This window comes from Notechis scutatus, chromosome 1, assembly GCF_049901735.1.
Source record: "Notechis scutatus isolate UNSWTSFEM ecotype Mainland chromosome 1, rNotScu1.2, whole genome shotgun sequence".
NCBI lineage: Eukaryota > Metazoa > Chordata > Lepidosauria > Squamata > Elapidae > Notechis > Notechis scutatus.
Genome location: NC_142009.1, coordinates 88,019,881 through 88,040,623, shown reverse-complemented (window position 1 = coordinate 88,040,623; position 20,743 = coordinate 88,019,881). Strand labels below are relative to the sequence as shown.

The following is a 20,743-nucleotide window of genomic DNA, read 5'->3' as shown; positions in this document are numbered from 1 at the left end:
CAGAGCAAGTAAGTGTTTTCTTACATTTTCTAATATAACTTTAAATTACTTTAACTTTGCAATTGGAGTCACTATTAAATCCTAAACTAGCTCCAGTTTCTTTTTCCCCCACCACTGGTATTAAAATGTCATGTCTGAGATAATTAGGTGTAGTTCTGCAGCCGCTTTGTTTTCCAATAAGGTGCTGCCTTGGCAGCAGAGCCTGCGCTGCCGCCGGCTGTTTCTGGGCGGGCGATGGACAGCTCGGTGGTTTTTTTCATTTACCGAGGCATAGGAGGGGGGGGGAAAGACGCCGCGTGCTCCGATGAGGCTGGGCTTCTTTTCTCTAGCCAGAGGCTGACAGGAGGTGCCTCCAGGGCCGCGGCAGGCAAGCCGCTGGTGTTTCACGCTGGGTTCTGCTCCAGTCCAAGGCGGCGCGGTGTTTCCTCTGCCACGGTTCACGGTTCTGGCGGGATGAGCCGGAGGGTCCGCGGGAGGCACCTCTGCCTTGGACATTTCTTCGGGTGCCTCCGGCCACCTCCCCGCCGCAGGTGGCGGTGGCGGCGGCGCTCGCTGAGGGAAAAAAGAAAGACAGCGCCACCTGTTTGCTTTCCTTTCCAGCCCGATGGCCTCAGGAGCGGGCGGCAGTGGCAGCAGGCGCGGCGAGCTACTCCTGCCGGCGAAGGGAGGAGAGGTGCGCGGAGAAGGGAGGCGTGCAGCAGCGGCTGTCACAGTATCGCCTCACAGCGGGCAAGGCTGGCAAGCTGAGGTGGTCGCACCCAGAGAGCGCCGCTGCCGACCCCCGGGCCGTGAGGATAAAGGAGCAGGATAGAGATTCAGTCAGAATCGGGCTAGAAAAAGAGCCAGCCTCTCGGAGCATGCCGGGCCTCCCCCCTCTCTATGTATGAAAGAGCTCGCCGCCGCTCGAGTGTTTGGCGAAGCATACTGCAGTTTTGCAGTCGGAGAGGGGAGGCGGCGGGCGAAGGACGCGCGGCGGCAACGGCACCAAATGTCACCAAGGAATGCTCAGCTCGCACGGCCCTGATGGGATGAGCGGAGGTTTTAAAATGGTTCACTTTACCATCGGCAAAGGGAAGGCGCTACAGGAGCGCCTGAAGTTGGAAGTGTCTCCTCAGGGCCCGGTTGCAGGAGGGGAGCCCTGACTGGCTGCACGTGGCTGCGCCAAACACCGCGGGCGTTGCTGTAACGCTATGGCAGCAAGGGGGAAGGGAAATTAACAGTGGCGGAAGGTCTCCCGATATGAAGTGCTCCACCCAACGCAGGCAGCACCATATCCTGGGCATGCAACAAAGTACTTCCTATCGTGCAAGCCTTCCCCCCATTTCGCATGTTTAATATGGGCCTTAATTTGGGGGAGGGGCTTAATTTGATTTTATGCCAATAAATCATGCTGGGGCTTCCTATTGGTGGAGGCCAGATTGTTGGAGAAACACGGTGTATACATAATTGCTATTGTTGAATATAAAATAGAAAGATATAAATATATTATTTTCCATATTAGTTTGCATATTTAGCTTGTACTCTTTAATTTTTTTTTTTAAGATTATCTGGGGTTGAATATTGTTTTGTTACAAAAATATATTGAAAATATATTCTAATTAAAATACTTAATAAAATTATTTTCTTTAAATGTAGGGACAGCCTTGTTCTAGAATTCCTGAGTTACAGAATGTTTTCTCGGGAAGATGTATTCTTCTGGTTTTTAGAAAATGACAATATTTTAATTGTTAACTGATTTGCATGATGTTGACTTTACCATCATATTTTATATTTTGTTATTTTTTATTAGCTACAGGTAATATATATGTACAAAAAGGCAAAGAATAATTGTAATAATTTAAGTAACAGGTAAAAAAAATGCTGTCACTGTTTAAAATAGAACGGTACAGTACTGAGTTTAAGTATCTACTCTGAAGTCAGAGCAAGTAAGTGTTTTCTTACATTTTCTAATATAACTTTAAATTACTTTAACTTAATTGGAGTCACTATTAAATCCTAAACTAGCTCCAGTTTCTTTTTTTCCCCCACCACTGGTATTAAAATGTCATGTCTGAAAAATTTCCCCCCAACTATATACATAATTGATCCTTGTTGGGATTATGGTGCGAGTACATAAATTCACAGGGGTAACTGTCAACTATTGACTGGTAAGTCCCAGTCCTATCACATTAGAAGCGGAAAAAACTAAAATAAGTGAAGGTAATTGACTGGTGTCACTGGTTGGCAAAAACAGAACAAGAGCCTCTAAACCCTTTATGACGCTGGGATTAGATTACATAAATCAGATTTTAGAACATACTTAGTTTGCCCAATACGATGCACTCTGCCAATGGCCTGTAATTCATGTGCTGGATTCAATATGGGCTCAACCAGCAGTACCTGGGTTGCTTCAATTATGTTTAGACCATTAGAACCAGTATGGAGAGGCAAAAGCAGTATGTTGATCTTGGGATCATATTTAAATGCAGAGAGGTTTTCCTAGAAGATAAAAATATTGTTGTATCATTTCAGCAAAAGAAAAGGTGGGGGCGGGGAGGAGAGAACAAATATAAATTCACCACTTTGCAGTATATTAAATAAACATAACTAAAGTTTAGTGACAATAAATCTTAACTACCTTGCACATAGAAAACAGCCAATGTGATGTGTAAGCATAATATGGGCTCCTTGTTATCCCTGACTAAAACATTTTCCCACGCTACTGTGGATAAATTACTCTCCTATTTTGAATTAATCGGTTTAAGCAATTCCTTCACTGCATTAACTGCAAAAAGTGTCCATCCAAATGGAATTTTAGATTGGTTTCAGTTTGCCTAAGGTTATCCAAAATTAACCCCATCTTAAAAAAGTAGGCTTATACTTTATTACATGGTACAGTTAAAGCTGGTCCCTGGAGTTTGCAAACTATTGATTTTTAGTCGAATGCAGCTTTTCTGTGCAGTAAGACTATACAAATACAAATAATTCAATTGGAATGAAAAAAGATACTATTAACCTTTGTTTTAAAGATAAAAAGGAATATAGCATGACAAAAGATGATAGGAAGTTACTATATATTAAACTTCAATCAGGTATAGGGAATGGTGCCCATCATCAGCCATCCCTCTGATTATTATAGTGAATGTCCTTTGATGTTGTCCAGATCAGGAAACAACACTCCATAAAATACTAGAACTACATTTTATTGAGATAAGCTATATTCAGAGAATCCTGCAAGTTTGATGATGTTTTTTTTTTCCTTCCATCTTATATCCCAAAGAGTCAAGGACAAGATAGCCCGAGTCTCTTATTTTTCTTGTGCCAGAGCTCAAGGAATGCTTCTGGACTTTTTGTTTTTGTAATGGCTATTGCATATTTTCCTTAAAGTCATCTTCATGATTCCCAACAGTGAAGGCTTACAAGGAACCATAATAGGCACAATTTCTTCTTAACACCACTGGTTTAAAACTAGCACTGGCAGATCTAAGAAGAAATCATAGAGAAATCATGCTGGCTGGCGAGGAAAGGATTGCAACGGAAGCCAAAGTGATAGGATTTCTTCTTCTTGATTGTGCCACATGGCCCAGCAAGGGAGCAGCCTTCTCTACCCTGACTTCCTGAGCTTATCAAAAGGTAAGTAAGTGAATGGTGATAGGGTGGAATATGGAGGCCCACAGGGTCTTGGGGAAACCAAGGGGCAGGAGGCAGAGGATGGGGGATTTTGGAGGATGGGGAGGTCTCCTGAAGTACCTACAGAGCATTTACTGCTGAAATTAAGCTTACCTTGGTGGAATAAGTCATATCTCTATCTGGGTTTAGGTAGCTTCTGAAGATTGCAAGCCAAAAATATCCAAGCTTTAAAACTGTACACTTTAGAACAGTGGTTCCCAATCTTTTTTTCGCCCTGCACCCCTAAAGAAATTTCACTCGAACCTCGCACCTCCTGAAATTTAGACTTTAGGAACTACTGAACGCGTTAAATATATGGTAGGATTGAATCTTTTCAGCTATGTATGTGACGGCCACTAAATAACGATACTTAACTCTAAAATGAAAACAAAGTTAATCCATTGCAATATATATATATATATATATATATATATATATATATATATATATATATATATATATATATATATATATATACACATACATATATATATATATATATATATATATATATATATATATATATATATACATATATATATATATATATAATAAATATAATATAATATAATATAATATAATATAATATAATATAATATAATATAATATAATAATATAATATAATATAATAAATATAATAAATATAATATAATATAAAAATAAAAATAAAAATAAAAATAAATAAAAATTACCTGGACTTTTCTCGCACCCCCTGGAATATCGTCTCACACCCCCAGGGGGTGCAAGCACCCCAGGTTGGGAAACCCTGCTTTAGAACAAGGATCTTCAAACTTGGCAAGTTTAAGACTTGTGGACTTCAACTCCCAGAATTCCTGAACTAACATGACTGGAGGAGGAATTCTGGGAGTTGAAGTCCACAAGTCTTAAAGCTGTCAAGTTTGAAGACCACTGCTTTAGAACTTCATAATTACTTATCTGTAATTCTATACAGATGCCAAAAGCAGAATCACAACCTCAAGTGGAAGACAGCAGGAATGGATTGACTAACATCTAATTTGGAATGATTAGCAGAAAGACTGGAACACCTTTTGATAACTATAGAATCAACAAAAACATGGGCAACATGGCCACTAAGGAATAACTATAAACATGGCTGATCTCTGATTTAATCTTACTGAGGACTTAAAAGACACATAGCTGATGAATTACTATTCAACCTTTGCTTGAAGACATCCTATGAATAGTAGCTCACATTACTGGGGAGTTGATTACATTATCAAATTGCTCCTATTGTTAAGAAGATTTTTCTAAACATGAAATGCCCTTTTTGGGTATTTGAAGAGTGCCATAAAATCCACTTTCAATCTTTTCAAAGCTAGACAAACAACACAATACAACACAACCCAGGTTCCTCCTGACCAAAGCAGAATAGAAAAATTAAGTACTGTGATTTGAAATTATAATTATTTTAATTCAGCCTAAAACTGCATTTGCATTTTTGTAGTAAACAAAGAAGTGATTCAGGTAAGAATAAAATAAAGCAATCACAAAGTATGACAGGCAGGCCTCATTAGAAAGAGAGGAAATAGATCAAGATAGAAAAAATGCAGGGAGGAATGGGAAGCTAGATAGGATAAAATCTGACTTACTTGTTCCCACCATCCTAGATTATGGGGGCATTAATTAATATCTTGGATATATGCCTCTTTTACATCAAACTGTAATGAACTGATGAATGATGTTAAATTTGTACTTGATTCTTATTTTACAATCTAATATCTTATTTATCTTCCCTTTTTCCTTTAATTTATAGTATTATAGTTACTTTAGAAACTAAATTATTTTCACAGTTCAAATATGAATTACTTTGGTACAAATGTCTGTTATCCTTACTATATTAGTATTAAGACGGAAAAAGAAAACATAACAATAATGAAATTGATACCTGAAATTTGTGAATTCCATTGATTTGAGCAAAGTCCATGTTATTATCATGCAAAGCTTTTGCAATGATATCGAGCACATCTTGCCACTGCAAAATGTAAAGGAAAGTTGTTTACATATTACAAATAAGATGGATAGTTGTACTAGATAGGGGAGCTTTCTTGCTTCAAAAATAAGTAGTAGTACGGCCAAGTATACAATTGTCAATGCTAACCAGATTTAGCTTCAATCAATCTCATTTTATTTATTAATACTCCAGAACCCAGTTGAATAACACATTCACAAACTGATCTTTTATAATTTCAAAATGTTTGAAATACCGTTGAGAAAACAAGAGCTTTTGCCCCTGGATCTTTGAACTGAATTTTCTTTAAAGTTCGGACCACAGCTTCCACTTTAGTTGAGTGGCTTCCCTTTCATGAAAAAGAAAATAAAAATTAGTTCATTTATTCAATACAGATCATACCAAAATTACAAAGTAACATTATGTATTATATGTTTTACAAAACTGTTTATAGCGTATCAATTCATGTATACCAGGAAACACACAGACATATGACCTGAGATGTTTTGTGTGGCTATTAAGTTATTATGAAGCTGTTCCTATGAACATGATCCAGCCAACTGATATATCCAGTTACTCTGGATGCCAAAATTAAGAACTAGAATAACTTAATAAATTGCAAATATCAAAAATTTCACTTGCCATTTGAAAGGCCAGAGAACTGTCTCTAGATAACATATATTTTGACACAAAAATGTTGTGAAAATTACTAATTCCACAAAACTGACTTCCAAATAAATAAAATGTAAATTTTTCTTAATGAAATCATCTATAATTCACATTGTGTCTACCTTCACAGGTATATCATCCTCTTGGTTTGGGGTCTCTGCTGTGAAGACATAGGAGATTTCTTTATGTGAAGTTGTTTGCCTGCAGATGGCACACTTTATTGAACTTCGGCGGGTGCCAACACTGTATTGTTCTATAATAATAGCTATGCATTCATTACAGAAACAATGTCCACATGTCAACACTGCCCACTAGATGGAGAAAAATAAGACAAAATACTTATCTGTTATTCATATAAACCAACAAGGACTACTAAGTTGTTTAAAAAGAAAGTGAAAAGATGCATATGTATGTAATTTTTAAATTAACCAGCTAGCCTGAACAGGTGCTCAGGGGCCTAATGATAGATTTCTCACTCAGATTTAAGTACCACATTAAAAATAATGAAATCTTGCAAATAACTGAAATTAAGACCTGAATTTCTTTGATTGCTCCATGATATTTAATGACATTCGTGATATTTAGTCTGCATTTAATATTTTGCAATTTTAATCTGTTGTTATATTGATAATTGTTTTATATCTCTATTTTTACTCTATATTACTATAGTTTTTTATTTAAGTGTCAAGAGTTGTTTTGGATAGCAAGATGCATGGCATATATGTTTAATAACTAAAAAATAAATATCCAACATTTTGGATACACATTCTGTTTTGCAACTCCGTGGTCCAACAGAATACTTTAAAAAAATAAATATAGAACTATAATCATATAGGATTGTTTTGAAAAACAACAGATTTGTAAGTATTGTTGGATAAAGAAAATTATTTCACATATGCCAATAATGAACAAAATTATCTACTAAAAAGGTGCATCATTTTACCTGTTTTCCCAATTGTCGTGCACAAATTGGGCAGGGCTCTGGATTAACTCCTCCAGTTGTTTTATCTTGAGACTATGTGAACATTAAAGAAAAGCATTTTACAGTAAAAGTAAAAGAATCAATTATGTTCTATTTAAAATAATTATCTAAGTAATTTGATGTTAATATTATTCATTTTTATTAATCAAATATATTCTTATTTCATAATCATCAAACATGACACAATTCTCAGAAAAATGAAAGAATATAGATGGATCCAAAGAGATATAAATAGAACTAAAAATGGAATGCAAAATGCAAAATGATAGAAAACATTTCAAAGGAGTACAGCTTGAAAGCCTATTACAGTATGAAAAATATACTGGCCAACTTCACTTGAGTCATGATGACCTTGTTTCAGAGCTGATATGAGAGGTAATTTAAAGAAAATGAAACTATAACTCTTTGAGTTCAATCATAAAGTGTTTTTAAAGTCATCTTAATTCAAGTGTCTATTGAACAACAACCAATATCATGTATCTCATCTCTGTCCACCTGGTATACTCAAACATGATGCATGCGCTTAAACTATGTCACTTTATGGGACCTTGGAAGTATGCCTATTGTGTTGCAATACCTGCTCTCTGGAACATTGTTAAAAGGGATAATTGGACACACATTGATTGTGGAGCCCTCTTCCACTGTATAGTTGGTGTTCTGTTCTTATTGTCGTTTATGTTCTTTCTTATATGTTCTCATATATTGCTTTTATATAGAAGCTGCCTAGAACCATCAAGATGTCAGATGGCCTTGAAATTTGACAAAATAAATAAAAAAACCCAAACATGTGCATCTTTTCTTAGTGTCTGGATTTTATTACTCAATTGTAATATAGCTAAATTGTAATATAGCTATTATAGTGTCTGAAAAATTAGGCAGACTTTGGCCATCCGTCAATAAGTCCACTGTTAATTGCAATACACTATAATGTCTTGTTCTGTTCTAATTTAATGTTTTAATTTTATTCTGGTACTTATAAAATATTGAACTGTAATATACAATTATAATTAGGGGTTGATGCACAGTAAGGCAGATGTTCAGATTAAATTTGGCATTTCTGTTCATCTATCCAGTCCTTCCCCCAAGGATCTGTGCTAGGCAGATGTGGATATTTGATGGTAACCCCTAGTAGCAGTTATTATTACTAATTCCAGGCAGGCTGGAATTCACTGGCACGATCCTAGTGAATTGACAATTGTAATCAATGCTTTCGTGCTGTTTAAAAATAGCTAGCAAACACTATATTTAAATATTTTAAAATCCAAGAAATAGGCCTCAAGAAAAAATCCTATCTTCAAAATAATTTCTCCTACCCTCATGCATTCCCATTGTATTGGTCTTTGGTTGGTTTATGGCCAGAAACTGTATAGGATCACACTAACTGAATATAAAACCCAATGCATCTGGACACACTGACAGGGGAAGGATGTTCCAAAGGATTAGGCAATAGTATAATGTAAGCCCAAGAAAGTTCAATCTTACCTTTTCCAAATTATTGAGGTAGAGTAGCTGACCTAGTTTCTTCTGGAGCTGTGATTTGGCAACCGCTTTGTCATTCAAAAGTTTCACTCTATTTTGTTCTACCTAGAAACAAAGTTTATTTTCAAAAATCTCCTATTACATTGTGAAAAAACTTCTCTAGCATTACAGCTAATTAACAAATATCTGTTTTGTTTAAAACTATTCTGTCTTTCAACCACCATCAACTGCAGCAACAGGAAGTTCAAATGGAGAGAAAAGTGTATGACATACATTATATGACATGGTTTGATTGTCTTACTATTGCTCCTCCTGTTCTAGTTTAAAATTGATTTAATTTTGAACTGTTTTATGGTGTTTTTATTGTAAACAACTTTGAAGAACCATTAAGGCCAATGAGCAACCTATCTGCTATATACAAACAAATCTAAAGCCTATGACTTTCAACATTATAATACAAGAGTTGGTTAGAAAAATTAATAAATACAGGCATATTTCATTTTATTCCACTTTGCAGATGTGTTTTTTTACAAGACTCTTCAGCAGCAAAATGATTATGACTCACTGAAAGATGAGATGGTGATTAGCATTTTTTAGCAATAAAGCTTTTATAGACATAATGCTAATGCACACTTAATAGACTACAGTATAGTGTAAACGTAATTTTGATACATAATGGGAAGCCAAAAAAGTCATTACTTGCTTTATTGCAATGGTCTGAAACAGAACCTTCAATATCACTGACGTATACTTGTAGCTGTGTTGAATGTTAGGAGTTTTTAGTTTCAGATTATGTTACCTCATGTGGTTCAATTATGTGAAGAACAGGGTGATTGGGTTTTGGCTCTTCTGGATGACGCATTCTGAGGCGTTCGGTGGCCATAGCAAGTTCATCAATGGCAGAGACATGATCTCTTAAGACCATCCAGTATTCATGAAGTAACTGAAAGATTAATTATTTTGATCAGGAAAAAAAATTTCTTCAAGTTGTGTTCAACAAAACGTATCTCAACATTTGTACAGATTCTAAAATAACAGGGGCAGAAAATAGAATAGGGAGCAGTAACTTAGATTTCCCTCTCTGTGTGCATTATATGACAAGCAACTGCATCTCTAAAGAACACAGGAAAACAATAAAACTATGCAAAAAATCTCTACCAGTAATCTCTACCTAAATATATTCATATATGTGCATATGTATGCGTATATGTACACACACACAAACTCAGATGCACATATCTCCTTAACATACATGGACACTCGCATTATTACAACCCCTCCTAGAGAAGTAATCCAAGCAATTATGTCCCATTTGTAAATATGAATTAGAAACAATATACATCTTACTTAAAGATATATAGCACATAACTCATATTATGTCAGTGAACTTTTTGAATCATTCAATTTTTCATAATGAAATTTTTGGTATTGTGTTACCGGAAGAAATACACTTTACCTGATGTTTAATCTCAAATGATACTGTTATGTTATGCAGGAATTTAGGATATAAATTACATTTAAATAATAAATAGTGTCATGGAAATCAAACAGATATCTGTACACATGTCATGGATACATTTGTACACATATTTGGAAGTCAGTCTCCTATTTATTTTCAAACAACCAAAAATGAAGAAATCGTTTCCCAATTTTAATACTGATTGATGCCAGCAGTTTCAAATTCCTTACACTCCAAACAACTATTTCTTACTGGATAAAGCAAGTTGATGCATGAGCAATAGGATTACTTTAAAAGTCAAGTATATATAGACAACCACCTCTGCCTTATACCCCTGCTATTAACAAATTATGCTAGACACTAGATTTATTCTATTTAGCATACCTACTCTCGATAAGAACCCATCTATCTCTCTAAATGTGGCGATGTTTTTTTCTACCATCTACAGATCATCTGTGTCTTACAATGGTATATAGTTTCAGGTTATGCTCGAATTGTCCACGTGCCTGGTACCAAGCAACTATTCTTTATATTAAGATTTTTCTGAGATTTTTTTCTTCTTGTTATACCTTATATTCCTTTTTCCATGCTTCAAAAAGTTCCAAGAAGATGTTGCCTTCTTCAATTCCCTTGGAATCTAGCCTATGAGCTTTAGCAAAAGACAATATCGCTTTCAAGGAGCGCTCAGTTTCACTCGCTGCCCAGAGGCCTCTGCTGGTGGTAGGCAAACGATCATCAACCAGGCCTTCTTCATCTTCTATCATTTCTTCAAAGATCGCCATCTGGCCTTTTACACTTTAATGCAAAAACATTACAGCTGTCATCGTATCTGAAGATTCTATACATCTTAATAAAAACAAAGATATTGGCAAAACAAAACAAAATACACTTTCTTAACTGGAAAGAGGTGCCACAAGGGCATGAGATGTGATCTCATTATCTCAAAAAACAAACCCATCATACCCAAATATAATTCCTTCTTCAAAGAGCTCAGTGACAGAAAGCAATTCATCTAAGCTGTACACACTGAATAAAGGGCACAATAGCTCCTAAAGAAAAGAATGCATCCTTCTTTTGCAGCACTAAAATTCAGAAAGTACACAGGTGTTTTAAGAAATTTTACTAGTAATTACTTTTGGATGTTTGATTTTGTCATTAAGTGTAATGAAAAAAAGAAAGCAATACTTACGTGTGGGAAAACAGCTTTGATTCATATTCTGTGAACAATTCATCAGCTTTACAAAAGACGCAACTGGAATACAAATTTTACAAAAAGATCAGTAAACAAAGGTGCTTGCTAAGTAAGGAAGCTTCTTCAAAAGAAATATACAAAATCAATTCCCTTTAAGTTTTAATAAGAAATCAACTAATAAAAATTGTGCTTTTCTATATAAACAAATTGAATAAGATAAAAATGTATGTATTGTGTCAGCTGCACATCGGTTATGTATGTTATGTTAATTAAGCAATTAACTGAATAAATTCATAACACAGTATAACAACCAGAATTTGTTAAGTCATAAAGCAATAACACCAATTACAAGGTCATGACAGTTTTATCACAACAAACAGAAGAAAAGCAGAATGAAATCTCTGCTTGTTTGGGCCATGGCCAATATTTTTTACACCTACTTGTTTAGTGGCAATCTTACTGGCCGCAGATGGCAGATAGTGGCAGCCTCAATAACTGCTTTGGAAGGAGGTCCTTCCAGATTTTTCACAGCCTCTCTCACTTGCTTCTGCAGTTTCTTCACTTCTTCCATTTGAGTTGTCAGAAGATACTGCAGTCCTCTGCAGTCACGAAATCTAGGAAGAAATAAATGAGTATTCAGGTTAGAATGTTATTTCAGAGAGGATCTATTCGGTCATGTATCTGAAATGGATGGGCATTGGTAGCAATCTGCTATTTCCAACGTGGTGTCATAATAAACCACATAGATTTTTAAACAAAATAGCAACTTCCAGAATAAGTTATTTTTAGGAATGCACTTAGATATGTGTAGATTCCATATTATACCTTCAGAACATAAAATGGTTTTACACACACACCACACACACACACCCATATTTATGCAGAAAAAAAGGAAAGTTGGGAAGATAGAGAGCATGCAGATCAATTTACAAGAGAGGTGCTATGAAAAAAGCTATATCCACCAACTCCATAATAGTTGCCATCTTTGTTTTTATGTTCCAGGACAGAAAGTTATTTCCATTTAATTTAAATTATTTTAACACTATTCCTCTGACTGGCTATGGACAGATGACGTAAACTACCCTGAACAGATAAACTACCCTGAACAGACCCACTGGAAGTCTTAAACAGTTAGAGTGGGCCTTGTGGTACCATGAAGAAGCCAGCTCATGCAGTTTTCACATTAACAACCAGCATGATAATTTCTTATGTCTCTCCCACATTTAGCCAAGATTGCTCAGCATGAATGTAAAACCATACAGATCCACTTAATATTGCAAAGCTTATTGCAAATGTTCATGAGTTCTCCCATAAACAACATTATAACTGCAATGAAGCAGTTGAAATTTAGCAACATTTTTTCTATTTGTGACTTACTTATCTGCCATAGAGAGCTTATTCATTTGCTGTTTGTAATTGCTGGTTAGATCATTTTGTACTCGCTGTACAAGCTCCTCATCTATTGCGTACTGTATTGCTGACTGAATCACATCCAACCACCAGGGTGAACTGGAGCGTATCTGGGGTATAGCAGAAAAATTGTGTCCATAAATAAATGTCCCTCATGCTTTCCTGGACCAGACTGTATCATTAACAGTACTATGAGCTCAAACTAATGATGAGAAAAAAATGTCTTCTTCAAGTATCAAAGAAAAAAATACATTATGCAGAGAAACTGAGTAGTAGTATGTCTTAAAAAATAAGAACATCATACATGGATATGCAATAACACAGGCCCAGATTGTTTTAACAAGTTCTGATGTAATGCAATATTATGCTAGGGAATCTTCAGCAACTTCCTTAATAATTTTAAGTCAACCTGAAAAATCCAGCTCTAGATATGTTTGTCAATGTGTTTATCTGTATCAATTTTTGATAGCTATTAATATTTCCATCTTGCAGGGTATGTGCCCATGTATAACCAAAGCTGCCTTTCAAAAATAGTCTGACAATGTATTTTTTCTTGTGCCTAGCATGCCTGGTAGAACAAAGGACTATAACAACAACTTCCTACTATTGGATCAATACCGAGTTACAAAATTCCTATCTATCACCACCTACTCTATGAAATGCTTTAAAAAAAAGTAAATGCTCCAGATACCTTAAGGTGGTTACTGAAGAAAAAAAAATACAAGATCTATGTGAAGCATAGGTTTTAATCACTGAAAAACAGCACATTCAAAGACATTGCCTTGTGAATAATCCATTGCTAATGCTTCCAAAGATGAATGCCTCCATGATTCAATGAGTCATTCCATAACTACATCTGTCATTTCTAGTGCTGTACAATGCTCTCTCTAGCATGGAGAAATAGAGTGTCAGACTTTGACCAGCAGGCATGGACAAAGTCCTCGCTGAGCTGTGAAGCTCAACCATCTGTACTGTCTTACCTCATGTCAATTTTATGAAGTTAGGCTAAAACATCTAACTGAGCTCATTGCAAAAGCAGAATGTAAGTATGATATCACATTTTCTTAAATGATAAAATGTCCTTAGTTTCCTTAGTGTAAAGATAGCTTCTGATTTGGGGTATAGAGGAATAATCCAAAGTATTGACCCTCACAACTGGTCTGGTAGATAAGGAATCAAAGATACACATATTTTTAACTCCATGCTGAGGCTCCAAGATTACCTTATGGTTGAGCTTCATGCAAAATATAAGTTAAGGAGCTAATACGGCAATCAGCTTCTGATGGATTAGTATGTGATTTGGATGTCTGTATCATATTAAATCTGGAGGAATTACTACACTCGGTGTGTACTGTTCTGTTCTCAGTTTGGTATAGAGGCAGCATCTAATAATAGCATATACATAAACTAAACTGAAACCTAGGAAGACAGACAATAGTTGAAACTATAATAAATGCATTATGTTTTTATAAAGAATTCTTTGGAGACACAGTTACTGTCCTAGCAGATAATTCTAATGTGGAAACATTTTTAAAGTTATCTGACTATATGATGGCAATATGTGTTTTAACAATTTGGCTAAATTAGTCTTAGAATTATTTCTAAGCTAGATATTTTTGTACCTTGTCTTCTTAATAAAGGAAACAAATAAGATGTGACCACTACTTAAACATTTCTAAAGAATCTAATTAGCTGTTGAATGATAGGCTGTTAATAAACAGCCTTTAATAAACAACCATATTTTTAATTCACTAAACTTATAACAAAACCTCAATTTGTGCTGTGCAAAACATTTCAAATTAAACCATTCTGAATTTGGAATACGACTATTTGAGTGTGAAACTCCTATATGGGATGTGGCATCTTATCTGAGCATGTTTCTAATTTTTTTCTCATTCAAAACATATGCACATCCTGATTTCAAGATGCCCTGTAATAAAGGATGCAAAAATATATATCTCTGCAGTTAAAAAGTTAAATCAAATAATGGCAGCCATCTCTTACTTTCCTCTGGAGTTCATGAATTGTCTGTATAACTGGCTGCAAAGCCTGATGAGCTTCAGCAACTTCTGCGTTTGATTTACTCATGTAATGCTGGCGGAGCTGTTCGCACTGCATTTAAATGAAAGATTAGGTAGTCATATAACCTTAACAGAAACTCTTTTAACAAAGAAATACAGTTACTCCTTAGATATATTACTGTAATATATTACTGTAATTAAACAAAGTTATTCTAGAATATTACCCTGGTTTGATTAATGATTTCAATAAAAGACAACAAAGTATAATTAACAGATGTTTTGAGAAGGGGAACAGAATAATTTGAACTCCAGCAGGCCCAACAAAAATTGTTTTTGGGGCAGAGAGGAGTCAGTTATTCATGGTATCAACCACAATGTCTATTAGATAGCCCCAGTATAGTTCTAATTTCTTCCTCTGACGTTAGTGAGGCAATCTAACTTCAGACGGAGAAATCTGGCTTAAAACTGTTTCTTCTTCACCAGTCTTCAAAATCATTTTTCCTCATGGCACTGGAAAGCAAACATCAACAATAATAAAAAGCTAGGAGTTGACATGGGTGTTTTTGTCAGGAGCACCATGTTCCTAACCCCGTGAAAAATTTTTGCTAGCCCTGGAAGCAATACAGATTTATTACTCTAGACTTTATCATGAAATGTCCCATATAGAAATGTTCTATGTTTGTAGACACAACTTATCTATTTTTATTTTGAAAATTCGCATTCCTTCATACACACCCTGAAATGTATATAATGAACAAGTACCTCTTCCTTAAGTCTGCCATCTCTTAAAGTGGGTGGTATCCCAGGATGATTTGCCGTCAGAAGTTCCATCAGATTGTGCGTAGAATGAAGTCTCTGTCAATGTAACATATATGCCTGTCATGAAGCCAATTATATTTTGAAGACTGTAATAGGGAACTGTTTAATGTGTAACAGATTTGCACACTAAGGAAACTTAGAACATAATTTCTTACTTTTAGTTGTGCAGCACTGTATATACACATTTACAGATCAGGGCAATTGACCAGGATGGTTATTTTGTATGGTCAATGATGTAACTTTTATTTTTATTTTTTTTAAAGTAAAGGTCTGTGAGAGTTGCAAGAAATATGGATGATGATGCAATGCAAAATTCTGTTCATTTGAAGGGATTTTATAGACAGAAAAATGAAAGGTTTTAAAATGGTTGCCCTAAGTCAAACTTTGCCTCTTTTGTCCAAAACATGTATTTCTGAACAGATGAAAATATTTTCACTGCTGAATTTAAATAGTGTACTAAAAGTGCAAAATTTGAGCTGGGAGGTGGGAGCGGTGGGCTCCTTGAATTCATGGCATTCTTTGCTCCAGATTCTGTGTTTGACCTTCACAAACCCTGCCAATAGCCACATCAAAGAAATGGAGAGGGGGAAAAAAAGTAGGCTTTTAAAATGGAAATGTGTGGTATGGAGCGATATAAATACTGTAAATCAATAACTGGAAAACACACATTATTTCTTTCAAAAGCTTTCAAAGCATTCAGAAGCTGAAATGAAAGAACCATCATTTCAAATTATTGCTGTCAAACACGTGTATACAAATATATCAGTCACCGGGACAATGACAAATAGAGATATACAACCACACAAATTGATTCAATAATTTGTTCTAGAAAATTACTGAACTCAATTCAGTAACCATGGAGAACCACAGAAATGACCTTGGAGAAAGAACACAAGTAGTCCTTAACCCATGATTACAATTGGAACTAGAATTTCCATTGCTAAGTGACGCTGCCATAAAGTGACATCACATGACCCCATTGCTTAGTGATGGCAATCCTGGCACTCCACACTACATCATTCAGCAAATTTCACTAGCCATTAGATAAGGATCAAGCCACCCCAAACTTGAACCCTCCCAGCCCTAAGCCTTTGTTCTTCCAAGGTAAGAGACTGTCTCTCCTTCAACTCTAACTGCCTATGCCCCCCATCTCTATTCTTTTGAGCACCCTGCATCCTGCCTTGCAGGGTAGCAAGCAGCCCCAGAAGCACATGGCTCCGGTGCTTCGTGGCATACCATGACTGGAGCTAAAAAAATCCCTGAGCTGCCCCACAGCATGAAGCTGCAGCTGCCCCTGGAAGCTTCCGCAACATGGCCTAGAAACATAGCATAGTGCAAAGCCTGAGAAGCTCCAACAACTGCTGTATCACAGGAAGCACCCCAGCCCAGACCTAGCTGCAGTCACCCTTGCCACCCTGAACACCAGGGACCCTGCCACCTGAGCTGACCATCACCATCTTCTTGCTCTCAGTACTGATGAGGTGTGGCTGTTCTGGCCCTGTGAGGCAGCTGCTGGCCAAGTGTGGCCATCTTCTCCAGGTGTCGCAAAAATGGCCATGTGACTTGTAGAACAGCGCATGCAATCTGGAGAGTGGCACCAGCAGGGAGAAGGCCTGGCATGGCCAGCAGCTACCTTGCATCAAGCCAATCTGGCATACTGTGTCAGCAGAAGATGGTGCAGATTAGCTGGGGGCAGCAGGTCTATGATGTGTAGGGCGGCAGGGGCAATTGAGAAGGGCCCCAGAGGAGCTGGGCAGGGTGAGGAGATTTACCTCAGCAACTTGTAACCTTCCCTGCTGGCTTTCCCAATGACTTCCTAGAGAAGTCAGCAAAGAAAGTTGCGAATAGCAAACGTGATCATGGGGTGCTTGGCAACTGGTCGTAAGTTGAAAAGGGTTGCCAATCGTCCAGATAGTAATCACCTCCTAACAGCAGGGATGTTGCAGGAGCTGCAACTTCAGGGACCAGTTGTAAATCCCTTCATTCACCATTGCTATAACTTTGAACAGTCACTGGATGAATAGTCTAAGTCAAGGATTACCTGTATATCAGTAAAGCAGAATACTGACGTTTTTTCATGGAACCTGTTTCCTGACCTGGCATGGTCAAAGGGCTGACCCTAGTCTTGAAAACCTGTAAAGTACCCTGTTCCAAATAGACTGGTGCAATCCTTTCAAAAATACCCATAAAGATTTTTAAAATACCACACTCCAATTAAACTAAAATAAGTAATTGAATGCTAAGTGGAATATTATATATGTACACTTTGTTCTAAAGAAAGAACTGCATTTATTTAAGACATTTATGCCTTGTTCTTTAACAGTATTATTTAGATCCCTCCGCATCAATCACAATTGCAAAACAAAATGAAATGGAGATGTAATAATTGCCCCATACTTGTTTATTCATAAATGAATTCATAAAGATTTAGGTTTTAACACATGTACTAGTCTATGCGCTCTTTCAAAAAAAACCAACCTCAAATTAGTTACATACTTGCAATGAATCTGTTTTGAGCTTCTCTTTATGTTCTTCAGAGGAACGTAGAACCTCTCTGTACAAATCTGCTGCCAAAGCATATTCTCCTGAAAAATTAGCACATTTCAGATTAGATCATTGCATTTCTATTTTCTGCTTACATAAAATTATATATACATTATTACTACCATTTTTTAAAGAAGCACCTTTAAATTAAAAAATATACACACGATGCACACATGAAAAGGACTTGAATTATCAAACTTTCACTCCTGAAAATGAAATTTAAAAAAGTCTACCACAGTATTATTATTCCCATAATAAAAAGATGACATTTCTTGAGTCGTTTTCTTCACTGAAGAGGATGTGGAGAAATAATATGAAGCATTAATCAGGGAATTCTTTTGGAATTAACAAACCAAAATGTCCAAAATCCGAAGTTCCATCTTTGCCCTGCCAGTTCTCCCTTGTTCAGCTAGTTCAAGGTGAATCTGCCACACATTTGTCTGTTTCAGTTACCAGATGGTAAGTCAAATTTCTTACCAAATGGACTTGTGGAATGCTTTTACTGAATTCTTTCTGTTGCTATAATCTTTCTACTAAAACCCAGGTAAATGAAGTGATCAAATAACAGCTTTATATAATTTGTGAAAATTGCTTTTTGCTTGCGGGTTCTCAAAGTATTGTCCTTGCTGTTTCTTGCATGCCTTGTAGTTGAAGTTGGAAAAAATTTCACCAGGAGATGACTATTATTATCTTTGAAGACAAAATAGGGCCAGGGCAGGTACTAGTGATTAGTTGTGCTATTCTTCAAACAATGAACCAGGCCCAATTCAAGTATAATAGGAAACCACTATCAATTGATATCCATGTTCCTCTTTCTGTTCTAATTTTATGACTTCAAACAAATCAGTTCAATCTTTCTTCAAATTTAAAACATATTCCAATGTGCCTGATATTGAAAAGAATCTGCTATCGAAGTTGGATTTCAGATTCTGACCTATTCTTTAAGTTAAACAAATCATAACTTTCAAAGCAGGTATATAATGTATAACTGTGTTTTTTTAAGCACAAACTTCAAATCCTCTCCTTACAATCATGAAAATATAGAGGGGAGAGGAAATATATAAATCAGACATTCAGGCAGGTTTATTTATGTCCAAGGAAACTGTGGTTTCCCATTGCACTTGAACTCTAAAGTTGAGAACTCCACTTGCCAGTAATTGTAACTTCCATGCAAAATATTATTACATTATTAGTTAAAGTTATACTAAAGCTTGAATGACTTGGACAAGACAGTTCCCTTGCATTATCAAAACTATCTGGCTGAAATGGTAAAAATATAAACAATCAATATTTAAATATACAATCTCTTTGAAAAATACAAACACAACAACATGCTGAAACATTATTTAAAGCCAGTTCATAAGAAATTACAGGTAGTCCTTGACTTACAACTGTTTAGTAACCGCTCAAAATTACAACAGCACTGGAAAAAAGTGACTTATGTCCATTTTTCACACTTACAACCACTGCAGCATCATGAGATCAAAATTCAGATGCTTAACAATTAGTTTATATTCATACTTATGACAGCTGCAGTGTCCCAGGTAATGTATTCACCTTTTGCCACCTTCTGACAAGCAGTCAATGGGGAAGCCAGATTCATTTAGCAACCGTGTCACTAACTTAACAACTGCTGCGATTCACTTAACAACTGTGGCAAGAAGTATCGTAAAATGAGGCAAAATTCACTTAACAAATGTCTCACTTAGCAACAGACATTTAAGGCTTAATTATAGTTGTAAGTTGAGGACTGCCATGTCAAGATAACATTAAACTGTGTAACTTATTATTACAGCTCTGAGCAGATTAAGCTTATGCACTGTCAGTTCAATAGACAGTTAACATCCTGACATAATCTCCTCACATTAGAACTCAAGATCCAAGAATTCATTTCCTTCTCTTCTCAGCACTTATATCCTTTAATGAATTATTTTCCAAAGTTTCACAAGTTGACGTATTAAAACCCAGATTTCCTAAATCCAAATCCATGTGTTCCTGGGAATTTCTTTTTCCTCCCTTCTAACAGACATTGATCAGAGGTGGAAATCACTGTCCAATTATAAATTATAAATAAAGACCAATTGGAAAAATAAGTCAAAATGGTGACTTTTACTACATACAGAAATAGGTTTAGATCATAGTGGCACAGTGTTGCAGGCTACTTCTGCTGACTGCTGAGTGCCTGCAGTTCGAATCTCACCAGGCTCAAGGTTGACTCAACCTTCCATCCTTCCAAAGTTGGTAAAATGAGGACCCAGATTGTTGGGGGCAATGTGCTGACTCTGTTAACCACTTAACACTGTGAAGCAATATATAAGTCTAAAGTGCTATTGCTATTTTCCTCAATAAATAAATGTATTTTTTGACACAATTGTTTAACTGGGTTATCTTTACCTAGTTTTAGAACTTATTTGGAGAACAGATCACATTTTAGATTCATATTTATGCAGAAATATTGAAAATCCATACAGTTCACAAACTTTGAAACGCCACTGTATTTTATGCTGAAAGGCAGAGCACATGGTTTAAGACACACAATTATGGTTTTCCT

The 20,743-nt window shown here is 36.0% G+C and overlaps 1 protein-coding gene across 1 annotated transcript in view; it reads right to left on the bottom strand.

Moving 5' to 3' along the window:
* Positions 1–20,743, bottom strand: part of SHPRH (SNF2 histone linker PHD RING helicase) — a 54,717-nt gene that overhangs the window by 6,075 nt on the left and 27,899 nt on the right. The window contains exons 15-28 of the mRNA XM_087970397.1: positions 18,145–18,233; positions 15,592–15,684; positions 14,813–14,920; positions 12,776–12,918; positions 11,839–12,012; positions 11,396–11,458; positions 10,776–11,001; positions 9,547–9,690; positions 8,751–8,852; positions 7,230–7,301; positions 6,409–6,597; positions 5,874–5,966; positions 5,555–5,641; positions 2,300–2,478 (exon numbers count right to left, since the gene is read on the bottom strand). Of these exons, the coding sequence (XP_087826523.1) occupies positions 2,300–2,478; positions 5,555–5,641; positions 5,874–5,966; positions 6,409–6,597; positions 7,230–7,301; positions 8,751–8,852; positions 9,547–9,690; positions 10,776–11,001; positions 11,396–11,458; positions 11,839–12,012; positions 12,776–12,918; positions 14,813–14,920; positions 15,592–15,684; positions 18,145–18,233 (1,762 nt within the window). The remainder of the gene's footprint in view (positions 1–2,299; positions 2,479–5,554; positions 5,642–5,873; positions 5,967–6,408; positions 6,598–7,229; positions 7,302–8,750; positions 8,853–9,546; positions 9,691–10,775; positions 11,002–11,395; positions 11,459–11,838; positions 12,013–12,775; positions 12,919–14,812; positions 14,921–15,591; positions 15,685–18,144; positions 18,234–20,743) is intronic.